The sequence below is a fragment of the Pezoporus wallicus genome, unplaced genomic scaffold (genome assembly GCF_028554395.1).
Source record: "Pezoporus wallicus isolate ANWC-B61680 ecotype Strahan unplaced genomic scaffold, APGP_CSIRO_Pwel_v1 scaffold_3294, whole genome shotgun sequence".
Lineage (NCBI taxonomy): Eukaryota > Metazoa > Chordata > Aves > Psittaciformes > Psittacidae > Pezoporus > Pezoporus wallicus.
Genome location: NW_026635478.1, coordinates 3730427 through 3744523, shown reverse-complemented (window position 1 = coordinate 3744523; position 14097 = coordinate 3730427). Strand labels below are relative to the sequence as shown.

The 14097-nt window shown below is 49.4% G+C and overlaps 1 protein-coding gene across 2 annotated transcripts in view; it reads right to left on the bottom strand.

Annotated features, from left to right (window-relative positions):
* Nucleotides 1–14097, bottom strand: part of LOC130608063 (solute carrier family 23 member 1-like) — a 66392-nt gene that overhangs the window by 7233 nt on the left and 45062 nt on the right. For both annotated transcript variants that reach the window (XM_057425685.1, XM_057425675.1), the window contains 7 exons: nt 11405–11554; nt 9988–10145; nt 6533–6692; nt 4517–4698; nt 1221–1341; nt 745–901; nt 298–551 (listed from right to left, as the gene is read on the bottom strand). In XM_057425685.1, the coding sequence (XP_057281668.1) occupies nt 298–551; nt 745–901; nt 1221–1341; nt 4517–4698; nt 6533–6692; nt 9988–10145; nt 11405–11554 (1182 nt within the window). The remainder of the gene's footprint in view (nt 1–297; nt 552–744; nt 902–1220; nt 1342–4516; nt 4699–6532; nt 6693–9987; nt 10146–11404; nt 11555–14097) is intronic.

The window sequence follows — 14097 nt, the reverse complement described above, 5'->3', positions numbered from 1 at the left end:
GGTTAGCACAAGCTCTCTTAGTCTCAGCTAAGCCATGTGCCATGAATAACAGCAGTGTGCACTCATCCCAGGCACAGACAACAAGCAGAGAAAAAGCAGGACTGGCCACCTCTGTTAGGTGCTTCACAGTGCTGCTGAGCTGGTCACCAATGTGCCAAGGCACATCCTCCAGCATGCCTTGCAGAAGGTGGGGTAAGATCACACCCCAGGTCCAGCACATACCCATGTGCACCACCCCTTTGTACAGACACTCCTGGGGTAAACCTCCAGGAGCCACCCCGCTGTGGTGAGGCTCACCTTGGTGATGCCCAGGGCCCCCACGTTCTCGCTGTATGAGGTGGTGCCGTTCCCCGTCCCCCAGGCACCAGCCAGGAGGCAGCCGATGCCTTCTACCCCGATGCCACGGCTGATGGCGTGCTTTGGTGGCGGCGGGGCCCCGGCCAGGCGAGCACAGGCATAGTAATCTCCCACAGACTCCAGCATGGAGGAAATCACCCCAGCTAAGATGCCAAATATTCCAGCCAGGCTGACTGTTGGCATTCCCCACTGGCCTGCAAGTAAAGAGCTCGGTTCAGGTTGGTTTGTCCTGAAATCTATTGCAGGGGATTAGGGGAGAACAGCAGGGATGCTTGTGGGTGTTTGCCTGCTTTTTGGCATTTACTCTCCCCCTGCTAGCCATAAGCGGAGGTGAAAGCCGGAGCAGGGAACAGCGTGGCAGGATGAGGAAAGGCGGAACAGTGGTACCTGGGTAAGGCAGCCGAAACCAGGGAGCCTGGGATAAAACATCCCCACGAATGTCCGTCCGGGCCAGGTGGCCATAGGCAGTGGGGTCTGCAGGGAGGACGTCGGTCACCGTCAGCACGTAGCAAAGCAGCCAGCTCAGGGACAGCCCCATCAGCACCTGCCCATCACACGCAGCAGTGGGGTCTGGTTAGGGTATGGCCGCATCTCTAGCATGCTCGAGGTGGAAAAGGTGCCTCCCCACCCAATCCTTTCCCCTGCACATGGAATGGAAGCAGAGGGATGGCAGTGGGTCCTAGTGATCCTCCCTTCTTCCCTCCCTCCCGATGGTGAGGGCCATGGGGACCTTCTTCCCCTCTGCCCCCTCACTGCATAGGGTGGGCTGGGAAGCACCAGTTTGGCTGGATGTGAGTGGAAAGAGCCAAGGCAGCTTGGAGCAGGTGAGGCCTGCTGCCACATCCCTGGGAACCCCTACGTACCGGGAAGATCTGGAAGAGGTAGACTGGGGAGAGGTGGCACTTCATGCCTCCCTGGTAAGATGGCAGTGGCACAGGGACGTCTTTCAGGTACTGAGAGAACAGAACTATGAAAGAAATAGTCCTAGAAGGAGGGTAAACCAGATCATTAACGAAGTGGGTGCCCACCTGTCCCCACAATAACTGAAGACCTGTTACCCGAGGAAACAGGCTTCCAGAGGACCAAAGAAAACCAGGCTCTCAGCACTAGAGAGTGGCTCCCCACTTCAGCAAGCCTGAGGTGGAACAAGCTCCTCTGCATTTGCAAGTATTTCCCCCCCACACTTTGTTTCAAGACTGACACCACCACCCCCCCCACCCCCCCCCGCTTAGTGCATCAATGAGTATGAGACAGTTGCAGGAAATTTAAGGATGCCGCTTCAGTAAAAGAAGGCCCTGAGAGACGTGCAAGGTCCAGGCAGGTTTTGTAGGAAACTTTCCCTGACCTTCTGTGCAATCCAGATGTGGTGGAAATGCAGGATGTATTGGTTTCCTGATTTCAGGTTTACCTATACTGCTATCCAGTCAAGAAGACTTGAGCTGCATGGAGTAAAAGAAAGAGGATCCGATTTTGCTGTGCAAGTTCCTGTTTTCAAAGAAAAAAAAACATGGTAGGGCTGTGGGGCTGCACATGGCACCCACAGAACCCTCCCAGCCAGGCAAGAAGGGGAGAGCATGGCCCTCTGGTCTGCCCAAGTCAGGGGTTCTCATGTGTGCCCATAGCAGTACCTGGGGCTCATTCTGGTGGAATCAACCATGAGGCGCAGCTCCTCTCCCATCTCTTGTGTAGGACACATCTCCTGCGAGCAGCAGCACAGCTGGGTCTCTCATAGCAAGCCCTGTCTGCCCCCAAGTGTCTGCCCCTCAGAAAGGGCAACTAGATGAAGCTGGAGGCTGCCACATGCAGTGAGGGGGCAGGGACTTGGGTACCTCACTTTGACCGCTGAATTGGTAAAAGACCTTGGACATTTTCCTCCTATGTTAACCAGGCCTCTGAAGGGCTGTTCCTTTTTTTATAACAACTCTAAATTGTATACATTGAATGAGTTAATCCAGGTAGGATTTGGTGAGAAGTCAACTGCATCAGCTGAAGTGCACTGACAGTGCAGGAAAAACTGGTACCTTTCCATGTGTGAAAAAGTGATGAGCTATAGGTCCAATATTTATGTGCAGGCAGAATACCAGCAGTGCAAAGGAAACACTAACCTCACCTCTCTGCAGAGACGACACACCACAACATACAGCCAAAGGTTATCTGTCAATCACAACTGAATGACTGGAGGCAGGAAGTCTGAGGAGGAACTGGTTTCCATTCATGGTTTCTAAAGCTACAGAGCCCAGACAGACTGCGTCAGTGCACATTTTGTACATTTGCAGTGACAAAGGTGCTCACAGCCTTATGAATCACTGCAGAGCAGAGCTCTCGTCTATGTTGGGTAGGTGTCACTGCTTATCATTCAAGTTGCCTGGCACATTCCATTAACAAACACTATTTTCAGCTGCTTTGCATTCTACCTAACTTTACCCATTCAGGATGAAAATTTCCATGGAAAACATCAGCCTTAGGCTAAATGTTTCTGGAAAAAATATATCCCAAACCTTTTTTGAAAGAGGGATCCTCAGGAAACGGACATAGTACATAGCCTGCATTGAGAAGGTCATTTTGCCTTTAGCAGTAGCAGGGTCTGCTTATGAGCTGGAGCAGAAAATTGAGATTTAGTAGAACTTGCTCTTTGGGCTCTATTTGAACAAAAATGTGTTCAGGTATGCTCAGTCTGTAACAATGATCACTCATCCCAGGTCCCAGGCAGTCAGCAGAGACATCTCGGGCATTAGCATTTGCAGCCCCTAAAGATTCTGAGCCTTCTGAATACGTCCAGGCCCTGCCCAGCAACGAACTGTTTATGCACCATCACAGAGAGCAAGTGAGCACACTCTACATCAGTTTCTTGAGGCAACAGTGGGTATCACCCATCACGGGGGCTTTGGGATGGGGTGGGGCTGAACAGCAGTGCTGGGACCACATGGCTCATGTCTTCTACTTTCTCCATTATCGCCCTTCCTCTTTCCCTAATGACACCCATGGAGCATGGAGAAAGCAGCAAAACAGGGCACAGAGATGGCTCAGAGCGTAATGATCAAGTTGGCGCTAAGGCACCTGAGTCAGGAAAGTCAGGACTAGGACTGGCACAGGTAGAAGATGGGACAGAAATGAACCAGAGAGAAAGGGTGACCTAGGTTGAGAGCAGGGACACAGGCTGGAGGGGCAGGGTTGGGTTGGAGGCAGGGTTTGGGATTGTACAGGGTGCTGGTGGAAGACAGCAGTTAATTGAGGAACTGGGGGTGGAGAAGGGTGGTGGTTTTGGGGTCTGGGAGGGCAAGTTTAGGGAGAAAAGAAGGAGAGGGAAGTGGACTGGAGCAGGTCCCCAGACCAGCAAGCTGCCTTGTGGGGCTGCAGTCAAGCCTGGACTTTGAGTCTCCAAAGGCAGGTCTGAAAGTGCTAACAAACTGATGGGAGGCCATAGGGAGGGTAACAACCTACTCCTGCTGCATGTTATCCCAAGCTGAAGTCTGCATTAGGGATCTGAAGGTACCAAATCTGCATTAGGGATCTGAAGGTACCAAATCTGCAGGGGAACCATGCAGTGGGATTTCTAGTTCTTAAATTAATTCCTGAAATACCATGGGAATTCTGCCACCAAGCACACTTGTACACTGATGCCCAAGGGCACGCACACAAATACCCTTGAGAGAGCACTTGCTGCCACAAAGTCACATGGGTAGACATTTCCAGAGCACCCTGTGGAGAAAACAATTCCTCCTCGACATGCGAAACCAATGCAAAAAGCTATTTTAACTCGAGGAATACCTAACTCTGGGTGCTCAGCTTTGTCATTTTAGGAATGCATTTTTAACTTAAATAATGGGGTGTGAAACAGTGTGCGCAAACAACCGTGACAGAGACTGCCCCCTGGAAAGCCTTGTTTCTCTACTGACCTATGAAGAAACTTTGGATTCTCACAAAAAACCAGATTTTTTAACTCATTTTTGGGGTTTGCTTTGTTGCCGAGGGCTCTAACTTCCTGCTAGTTTCCACTGCTTTCCCACCGTGCCGCCTTGCACAAGGCCACTGTATGTTAGTGCTCAGTGAATAATCCTTGAACCCAGAGGAACCCTGCTACAGACTGTGACATTTGGTTTCGTATTAGAGGTAAGTGGTTTGTGTGCGCTCAGCTTTTGCATGGGGAAGTCAGACTTACATGAACGCTATGCCCCAGTGCTGCCCAGCCTCGTCACCAGCCGAGTCAAAGAGAGGAAGTGCAACCAAGGTGATGGTGGGCGCGATTGTCAGGGGGCCGATGAACTTCATCAGGAATCCAATCAGGCCAGAAAATCCAACGAAGATTTGGAAGCAAGAAGCTACAATGATAGCTCCTTGCAACTGGAAGAAAAGGGAGGGAGGGAGAGAGCAGAGGTTGAAAGGAGCTCCAGCTGCCTCACACAAATCCAGTGTGAGAGCCAGGCTCAGAGGCCTCCCACTGACTACAGCAAAGCCTGGCTGAGCATCATGTGTGGGAAAGGACCCCCAAAGTACCAGCACACCAACTCCTTCTCAGCTGATGGATTTAGTCCTCTCCAGGACTCATTTTGTTCCAGGGACCCCCTTCTCTCTGTCCTCCTGGGCCAAGCAAGCAAGCATCAGCTTCCCTACACTGTTTCTCCCTGTTCCCCCAAAACACAAGGGAAAAGCTCTTGCTCTGAAAACAGGAGCAGGGCCATGATCTCCACTCATCTACCATCTGGGAAGGGCTTCTGGCACTTCAGCACACTGGTAGGACAGGTGGATCTTTACAGCCTCTGTTTTGTTCTGAGTATCAGTTTCCCTCGGGGGACACATTCATCACCCTGAACTTTCCCATGTTTGACAGTCACTGCTAAGTAGCTAGCAATTACATCCAGAAATGCTGCTTGTACATATCAGCTCCATGCAGGGGACGCAGGGGTGAGGCTGCTCCCTGCCTTCACAGATTCGGTGATAAAACCAGGCTGGGTTCTTCGTGGTGCTGAGCACTTTCCTCCCCTGCCTTCAAGCTGAAGAGGAACACAGGGGCTGGGGTAAAGGCCCTTTGGAGCTATGAATGCTTCCCAAGAGCTTTGCAAAGCACCCAGTGAATGGATCAACAGAAGCAAATTTAGCCACTTAGGCTCATAAGGCAACAGACGTAGAACGAGGCAGTGAGATCCCTGACCTTTCCTTATCTCTTTTGACTACCTAAGGATACACTTCTCCTTAATATTTACTTAATATTTATTTGTCGTGGTTTAAACCCAGTCAGGTAATTCGTTCGCTCACTTCCCCCCCTTTCTTGCCCTCCCCCTGCTCTCGGAGGGACAGAGAGGAGAATCAAAAGAATGCAACTCCCACGGGTTGAGATAAGAACAGTTTAGTAACTAAGGTATAACACAAATCACTACTGCTACCACCAATGATAATAATGATAAAGGAAATAACAAGGGAAGAGAATACAACACCTCACCACCCACTGACCGATAACTCGCCCCCCAAGCCCGACCAAGCTCCGACCGATACCTTCTCCAACCCTGCAGTCTCCCAGCCCTTCCGGCTAACTCCCAGTTACATCCTGGGCATGACGTGCTGTGGTATGGAATACCTCTTTGGTCAGTTTGGGTCAGGTGTCCTGTCTCTGCTTCCTCCTGGCTTCCCCTCCTCCCTGGCAGAGCATGAGGCTCACAAAGTCCTTGGCCAAACCAAAACATCTCTATCAGCTCTGTTCCCGAGCCAAAAGTCAAAACACTGCACTGCACCAGCTACCAAGGAGGAGAAACATGACTGCTACTGCTGAACCCAGGACAAGTAAGTTCTGCATTTCCTTTCTGCCCCTTACAGTAAGTTCTGTATTTCTTTTTACTATTTTCTGTGCTTAGACAGGGTCCCTTCCTTGGAAGCATCTTGCCTTCTTTCCTTCCTCAAGGCTAACCATGCTTCATGGAGAATGGATCTGGCTGGATCACTGAAGACTTTGCAGGCATCATAAATCAATCATCTGAGGCCTGTACGTCCCTCTGTTTAGCAGCAGTGAAGCACCTGCTTTTTTGCTAGGGAATAGATGCTTAGGAAGCTGCAACTGGGTGAAGGGCCAATGTGTACTGGGGATAGAGGGATCTCCAGAATTGATGGCCCTGACATGGTCAGGCACTTTTCTGAAAGCAAACAGCCCTGATACAGAGTAGGCGACACTGAAAATGTAATGTACTTCTCGCATCCGCGTCTGCCAGACTTCAATGAACTCTGGTGAAGAGGCATTCACCAGGGTGGCATTCTGTGTCCAAGAAGGGCATTTCCACTTGGGGAGAGACAGCATGGCCAGGGTGGGGGTCAGGAATGCAAAAGTTCCTCCTTGAATAATAGGCAACCTGGAAGGAGAGCAGAGGCAAAAGATGCTGAGTCAGAATGCAAGAAACCCAGCTCCATAGGGGAGAGAGAAAGCAGAATAACCTAAAAAAGCAGTCTGCCCATGGCCTCTGGCAGTATATTTTGAAATACTCTGGCAGTTCTCCATCACTGACCATGGGTGGGAATTGCTGCCCATCGTGCTCAAGAGCAGTGACCCGGGGAGAAGAGCTCAGGGTTAGCGTTGGAGGCGCACGTCAGTGCTGCAGTCAAACTCTCCTGCCCTGCATTAAGGAAAAAGTAGCCCTGTTAAGGTAAGATGAGACCATGGAGCTGCACAGAGTAGAACAACAACAAAAGTAAAAAGCTGGAGGAGGGGAAAACCCCAAGGAAGGAAGATGGTAAGCTCAGCATTGATCTAAGCCCAAATCTTGCTAATATCTAGCTTCTTCCTCTGTCCCCTTCAGCTGCCTCAGGTTTCTTCACAACCTGCTCATGAACACAAGGATATGCACTGGCTACAACCACCTGAAGGCAGTAGAAAATGTGACCTGGCTTTTAGTACACTGGGTTTGAAAGCTAATTCCTCTGCCTCGTTTCCACTGACACTGCCAAGGAAACCTGCATGGATGGGTCTGAGCATGCTGGCTGGGTGAGACCTTGGCTTTCCCCACACCACGCATGCCTCCTGGCTTAGAGTAACCCTCACTCTGCAAATCCCTCAGGCTAGCAAGGAACTTGCATGTCCAGAGGCACTCAGCACTGGCTTTTACTGCAGAGCCAATGCTCCTGTGAGCTACGCCAGCCTCTTTCCATGCATGGAGAAATGGAGAAAGAGACCTAAAAGGTCTGACTGGTTCTTCAAACTCCCACAGGCATTAAGTCCCCATTGCAGTGCAAGTTGTTCTGGCTGCCCTCTAGCACGCTTGGGAAAGCCAAAGCTGCCTGAGGGTGCAGGCCAGCACAGCAGCTCTGAACCAGTCAAAGGTGCTTCTGCTCCCTCTGTTTAGGAAGGAAGCAGTCCCCAGAGCAACCCCTCCTTGCACCAGAAGTCTCATGGCTCTTGCTCAGAAAAGCAGCAGGGCAGAAAGCCAGGTGAGTGCAGGGCATGGATTCCCCTGAAACAGAAGCATTTTGACCATTCTCTGAAAAGCACTGGAAAATAAGAGATGGCATAGCTGTAACAGCATCATGTCTCAATCACCTAAAGCAAATATTTATACCACTGCAATTACTCATGCCATGCACAATCGAAGCGCTGCCAAAGCATTGCCAGTAAGTGGTATTTGAATATCAGTCATCTGTGGAGTTACTTATTTATGGCATTTGGCCAAATATGCTGCAGCCTGCAAAAGATTTTGCTTGGCAAGGCAAAAAGTCAAACAAAAGGAAACAGAGAAGGCCCAGTGCCACCACTGTTGAATTAACAATAGATTTATAGCCCCTGATGCGTTGGCCCTCAAGCTATTTCACAGACAGTGCTGGCAATGGTTGTGCTCAGAGGAAACTGGGGTGCCAAAGCAAGGCAAACAGGGCACACTAAGCTTTTTCCCATGAGGTTTGCAAGAGGAAAAGATGCAGGTTTAGGGAAGGAAATGTGATGTTCTGATAACCACTACATGATGTCCAAGAATCTGCTAAGGGGGGCTCGCCATAATTGCAAGTGACATCTGTCTCCCCTCAGGAACCTCTTGAATAGTATCTCCAGTTACTGTCTGTGACCCATCACTGCTTTTTCACGCTGTGTAACATGACTGAGCTGCAAGTTGCAGCAAGTCAGGCTTTTTCCTTGGCTATTGCTTCTGGAGGGCTGCTTCTGAACCATGCTTGGTCTTGGTGGGAACCTCCTCATCTTCATGGCCTGTTCCCATCCATTCATTCATGTGCCAACAATGTCTTTTAGCCAGAATGGTTTGTCCTGCCTGATGACCCCCATTTCTCTTCCAGACTAGTAGCAGACAGCAGCTGTACCCTTCTGAGACACCACTTTGCCATGCTAACCAGGCCAGCCTCTGTAACACAAACAAACAGTCCCCCATGCCACAATAACAGACCATCTCCTTACCTCCTATCCTCTGAATTAGTCTTTTTTTAAATGCGGGCACTGACAACTGGGCAAAGCACTCAGCTGCAGGCTCCCCAGGGCCTCAGAGAGTGGCATGGGTATTTTCCAGTAAAAAGCATCTCCTCCAGCTCATTATTCACCATTTTTCTGGCTGACTTGTTGGTGACTTATGGTTGTCAACAACTACTGCGGGGTTTCAGAAAACAGAAAAGGAGAAAAAAAAAAAGGAGAGAAAAAAAAATAAAATCTGCCCACTAGCTCCTCAGGCTTGGTTTGCCTCCAGCCAAACTACAGGCTGAATCCCACCTTCCCGTCAGGAATACCCTCATGCCTTACAGCTGGGGCCAGCAACACGGCAATTGCATCCTCGGCATAGCAAAGGCTATTCAAGCTTATCCTATGGGAACAGCTCCTTACTACTTAATTGGATCTGCTGCTCCTCATTTAGCCACTCAGCTACAGGAGAGGATCCCTGTTACTCCTTCATCCTCAGCTAACAGCAAGCAGAGGACATCACAGCTCTCAGGTATTCACTGAGGCATTTGGGGGTGCCTGGGAGGACACCAGCCTGAATTGCACCAGGAGCCACAGCCATGGTCATGTACCCCAGCCTGACTTTAACACAACTATGAAGAACCAGATTCTCTCTTTTTCATGGCCAGGATGTCCATCCTCCTTCACTAATCCTTTAGCAACGTAAAAGAAGGAGAGCACCCTCTGAGGAGATGTTTGCCCACAGCCACTTCTTAAGACAGACAGAGATGGGGGAAGAAACAGGAGAAATAAAAACATGTTGTGGAGCTGGCAGTTGACCAGTGATTTGATGGTAGAAGAGTTTTAACCAGTTTTCTCCCAGTTATCCTTTGCCCTACAGTTTCCTGTGGGATCTGTGATCTTGATCCCAGGTCCAGATCAGAAGGGTCCTGCCTCAGCTGGAGGATCCCTGGGGTAAGGAGCAAGCAGATACTGTTTACTGCATGTGTCAATACTTTAGTTTTTACACGAGAGAATTGTATAAACCCAACAAAAGGTGCACAAAGTCCCAGGAGATGTAAAAGCCAGGACAGCAAATAGCTATTAACGTACAGCAATTTCAGGATGCTTTCGTATGTGTCCTGATTGCCCAAGAGTAGAAAATGACCCTCACTCTATACCAAGCTGGTGCTGTGCATGCAGTAATTATACAGGCATTCTACTAAAACTGCATCTACAAGCCCTTCTGCCATGTATCCCATTTCTTGCATTTGTCCTACCTGACTCCAAAGAGGACCTGCAGCAGGGTGCAAATCCCTGAGACAAAGAAGATGGTGCTGATCAGGTGGCTCTGGGTGAGAAGGTCATGCTGGAGGCAAAGCTCTTTGGAGAGGATCAGTGGGATGGCTATGAGACCTCCCAGGGCTGTCAGGAAATGCTAGGAGCCATAGAGAAAGACCGGGTGAAAAAGGACACAGAACTGGCTGTACGTTAATACTGTGTTGTTGAGGGAAATCTAATAGTGCAAGGATTTGTGTTTGGGAGATACTAGTACTACCCATTCTCTTTTTTTGGCAACTGGAAAGCTCTGTTAGGCGCTGTTCCAAAACACCTACAAGAACTGCAATGCACCCCCACAAACTTCTCCCTCTTTCCATGCCCAAAGAGCTTTTGCAGTGCTCTGGACTCCACAGACTACTGTCAGGCACAACCAGTTTACCCACAGCACCTGCAGACAAAGCTGTCTGCGGCTCTCTTACAGGAAGGTAGGGACATCCCAAGGTAGAGGGAGATCAGGCAAAGTGAATGCAATGTTTCAGCCCATCTCATTTGCACCACAAAGGATGACATAAGAAGTTGGCAAATTGGTCCTACCAATTCTTTGCTTTTCTCACCCAGTGCAGTTACGGATAACCATGAAAAATGAATGCCAAACAATGGAAAAATCAGGCATTGCGTTTTGCAGAAATCACAGACATATTTCTACAACAATCTTCAGTTAATTACTGGAAATTATGTTTCAAATTTTTGCTTTAAATATTAACCTTAGTTATCAGTTCTTACAGGAGCACAGGTCTGCAGTGGAAGTGGTGGCGCTCAGAAACTCACTGTGTTCATTAGAGGCATGCTTTATTAAAATTACGATGCAGATGTGTTCAGAAAACTTGGTTTAATACACTCTAAATCTGAGGTGATCATTTAGGAAATCAAAGTACAAAATGTCCACCAAGATCCAAGTGATAACCTTAATCATTCTGAGGTCTCTCTTCCCTGAGGCTCTGTACCCAGCATTGCATTGGTGCATTGGGTCATTCAACTTACCTGGGCACCAACACCAGCCAAAGCAGTGTGGCCCTTCTGTGCAGTTTATATTGCCATGGGAAGTTTATATTACAGCACGTACACATCCTCAGCTGAGGTATCTGACCTGTTCTTATTCACTATTTGGCCCTAACTGTGGGACCCTGCCTTCCCACTTGCACTTCAAGAGGTGCAGTGTAGCTGAGGGCACAAGGTTAACAGTCTGTGCTGAGGAGGTGGTAGAAGGGACTTGAGCTCACAAGATCCAGCCTCAAAGCTCCAGCCATGCCCAGTGATGGTAAAGCACTTCCAAATTCAGGTTTCACCCTCATTAACCAGCTGAAGAGCCATTAAACTCTCACCCAGTCCCAGCCTCCCCCTGCTCCCCCATCACACCTGAATGCCCAGCAGGATGCACAGGTACCAGGGGGGCATGTCCATGACAGTGTAGGCAAGCTTGATACCACCGTGGCCCATGTCCCTGCCTTCCTCTGGGCCCTGGGCATCACGATCCAGTGAGGAGCAGTAGTGTTTCCCATCTTCACCCTGGACAATAGGAGAGACCCTTCATTAGCCACGGTCTGTCCTTGCAGGCACCCAGCAGCCACCTCTCTTGTGACCATGCTCCATGTCTTGCAGGAATATCTCATATGTAGCTTTCAACAATGCCAGGATAAAAAGGAAGAGCAAAGGGGAAAATTAAAAGAGAGGTACAAACACCTTGGAAAATTTTTATATGCACATGTCTGTCCAGACCAGAAGAAATATTAGAGGGTGTCTCAGCCTCGGAGGGACAACTGGAGAAAGGGCGCTGGAATCATTAACATCTAGCTAAGGGTGGAGAAACTGCAATCAGAAGCAAGGAAGAGTGTGGAATGGGTTAATCAGTGAAAGCTGCACTCTCCCATAGGTCCTGTCCATCCTGGCTGTCCCACCCAAACAGTGCTTTTGATAAAATATGGTAAAGCAACTTGGTCTCCGCTAATACAGAGTAGAAGCATTTTTACATTTAATTTCTTCTTAAGTCTTCTCTTTCCAACCTCCTTACACTCACCCTTACGAATGTTCTGCCTTGATGAACGCAACTGCCCTTTGTCTTACTAGGAAACCTCAACCCTCCAGAGGAACCCGGTAAAAAACACAGGGACACCAGTGGATGAGGAGTCCCGGTGCCCAGTTCAAAGGAGCTGGCTCAAAGCAGGGCTACTGGGGTGCTGCCCCAGCTCAACCACATGCTGCGGGGAATGGCACCCAGCAGGATGCCCCAGGGCAGGAGCAGCATTGGGGACCAGGAAGCAGCATGGGGACCTGGAGCCTCAGGGAAGTGGCAGGGTCTGAAACAGCTCCCCAGGAAGACTTGAATCTCCTCCCAGAAGCCCCAGGGCTCCCCAGAGAGCTGCACGCCCTGTACAGTTTATTTATACAAAGACATGTTTTGCCAAGGAAAACAAAATACTGCTTTGCTTCACTTGCCACAGCTTTTAAGCTATGTAAATGCCCCCGGTTGTCCACTCCTCCTCCCAACCCACCCTGACCCCTGTGCATATACACGCACACACACACGTTGCCTGTGCACATGGACACCCCATGTGCACACACACAGACATGCACATCCCTGCACACATGCACGTAATGGAAGGAGGCTGCCTGGGAAGCCACAATGTTTTGAGCCAAACGCAAAAGCTAATTCAGATCCCAAGCCATTTGTTTCACTGACCCTTCTCCAGCCAGAGAGTCCTTGGTGCCCTGGCAGCAGAGGGTTTTTCTGGGCTAGGATGCCCTGCTCAGTCAGGGACAGAAACCTGTCGTCAAGAGAAGCTCAACCAGTTTGTCAGCACCAGACTTCTGTTTTTTTTTTATCATCCAAGTCCTGCTGGAAGCTGAAGACACTGAAATGCTCAGCAAAGCAAGCTAGCTGCAGTAGTGCTCATGGCCTGCCTACCAGTAGGGGCAAACAGCTAACGACGAGGTCAGGGAATAGGGATGTAAAATTAATGTTACATTCAGTCATAAATATTGCAGGTGGGGCAGATTAATCCTGAAGGACTTCATCATTTGCCTGAATCCTCCAGGTTTCCATTCTCATAGCTGAGTCTCCAAAGTCCCATTTTAGACCAGGCTGTTGAAATAACGCTATGTAATACCTTTTATTTATTTATATTACCTTTGTATATATCCAGCCTAGGTAGGCTGGGAGCATTATAGGTACTTCAAAATAGATAGGTGACAGCAGAGTTAATTCAAACTGAACTCAGGCATGAACTTCGAGAGCAAGAGGCATCCCTGAATAACTCCCTGTGGAGGCATTTTCACTTCAAAACAGGAGAGCCTGATTAACAAATGTACAGCAAGGTACTTCAGGCTGCCCATGCACGGAGTCATCTGAGGACAGCTACTCCTGAATAACACCACGGGTAGACGAATCCTAAGCTAGGCAGACAGCAGTAAGCTCCTTTCCTTGCACTGCAACTTTTCCCATGTTATCCAGGAGGCATATTCGAGCCAGGCAGAGCCTGTGCCAGTAGTAGCCCCACATGATTACCACATGAAGGCCTGAATCACCCCAGGAGCTGGAAGGGAGAGAGTGAGCAGGGTTCAGTGGGAGAAGGATGGAGTGGAGATGACAGGATGAGACAGGACTGGAGGCAACGGGCTCAAAATGAAACACAGGAGGTCCCATCTTAACATGAGGAAATATTTTTTCACTGTGAGGGTGACCAAGTACTGCATAGGCTGCCCAGAGAGGTTGTGGATTCTTTATCCTTACAGATATTTAACTGTCTAGACACAGTCCTGGGCAACTGGCTCTAGATAACCCTGCTTGAGCAAAGGGGTTGAAAGAGCTGACCTCCAGAGATCCCTTCCAACTTCAGCCAGTCTGTGATGCTGAGATGCTGGAGAAGGACAAGGCAGGAGCAGTCTGGAGCAGAGAAAAGGAAGTGCTGCTGGTGGTTTTCAGCCCAGATGCTCCCAGCAACCCAGGAGACCAGGACACCTCCACGTATCTCAGGCTCAAGTCATAGCATAAGGACCCTCAACAGCATCTTAAATAAGCACATCGGGAAGGTAGTCAGATACTGAACTGCTTG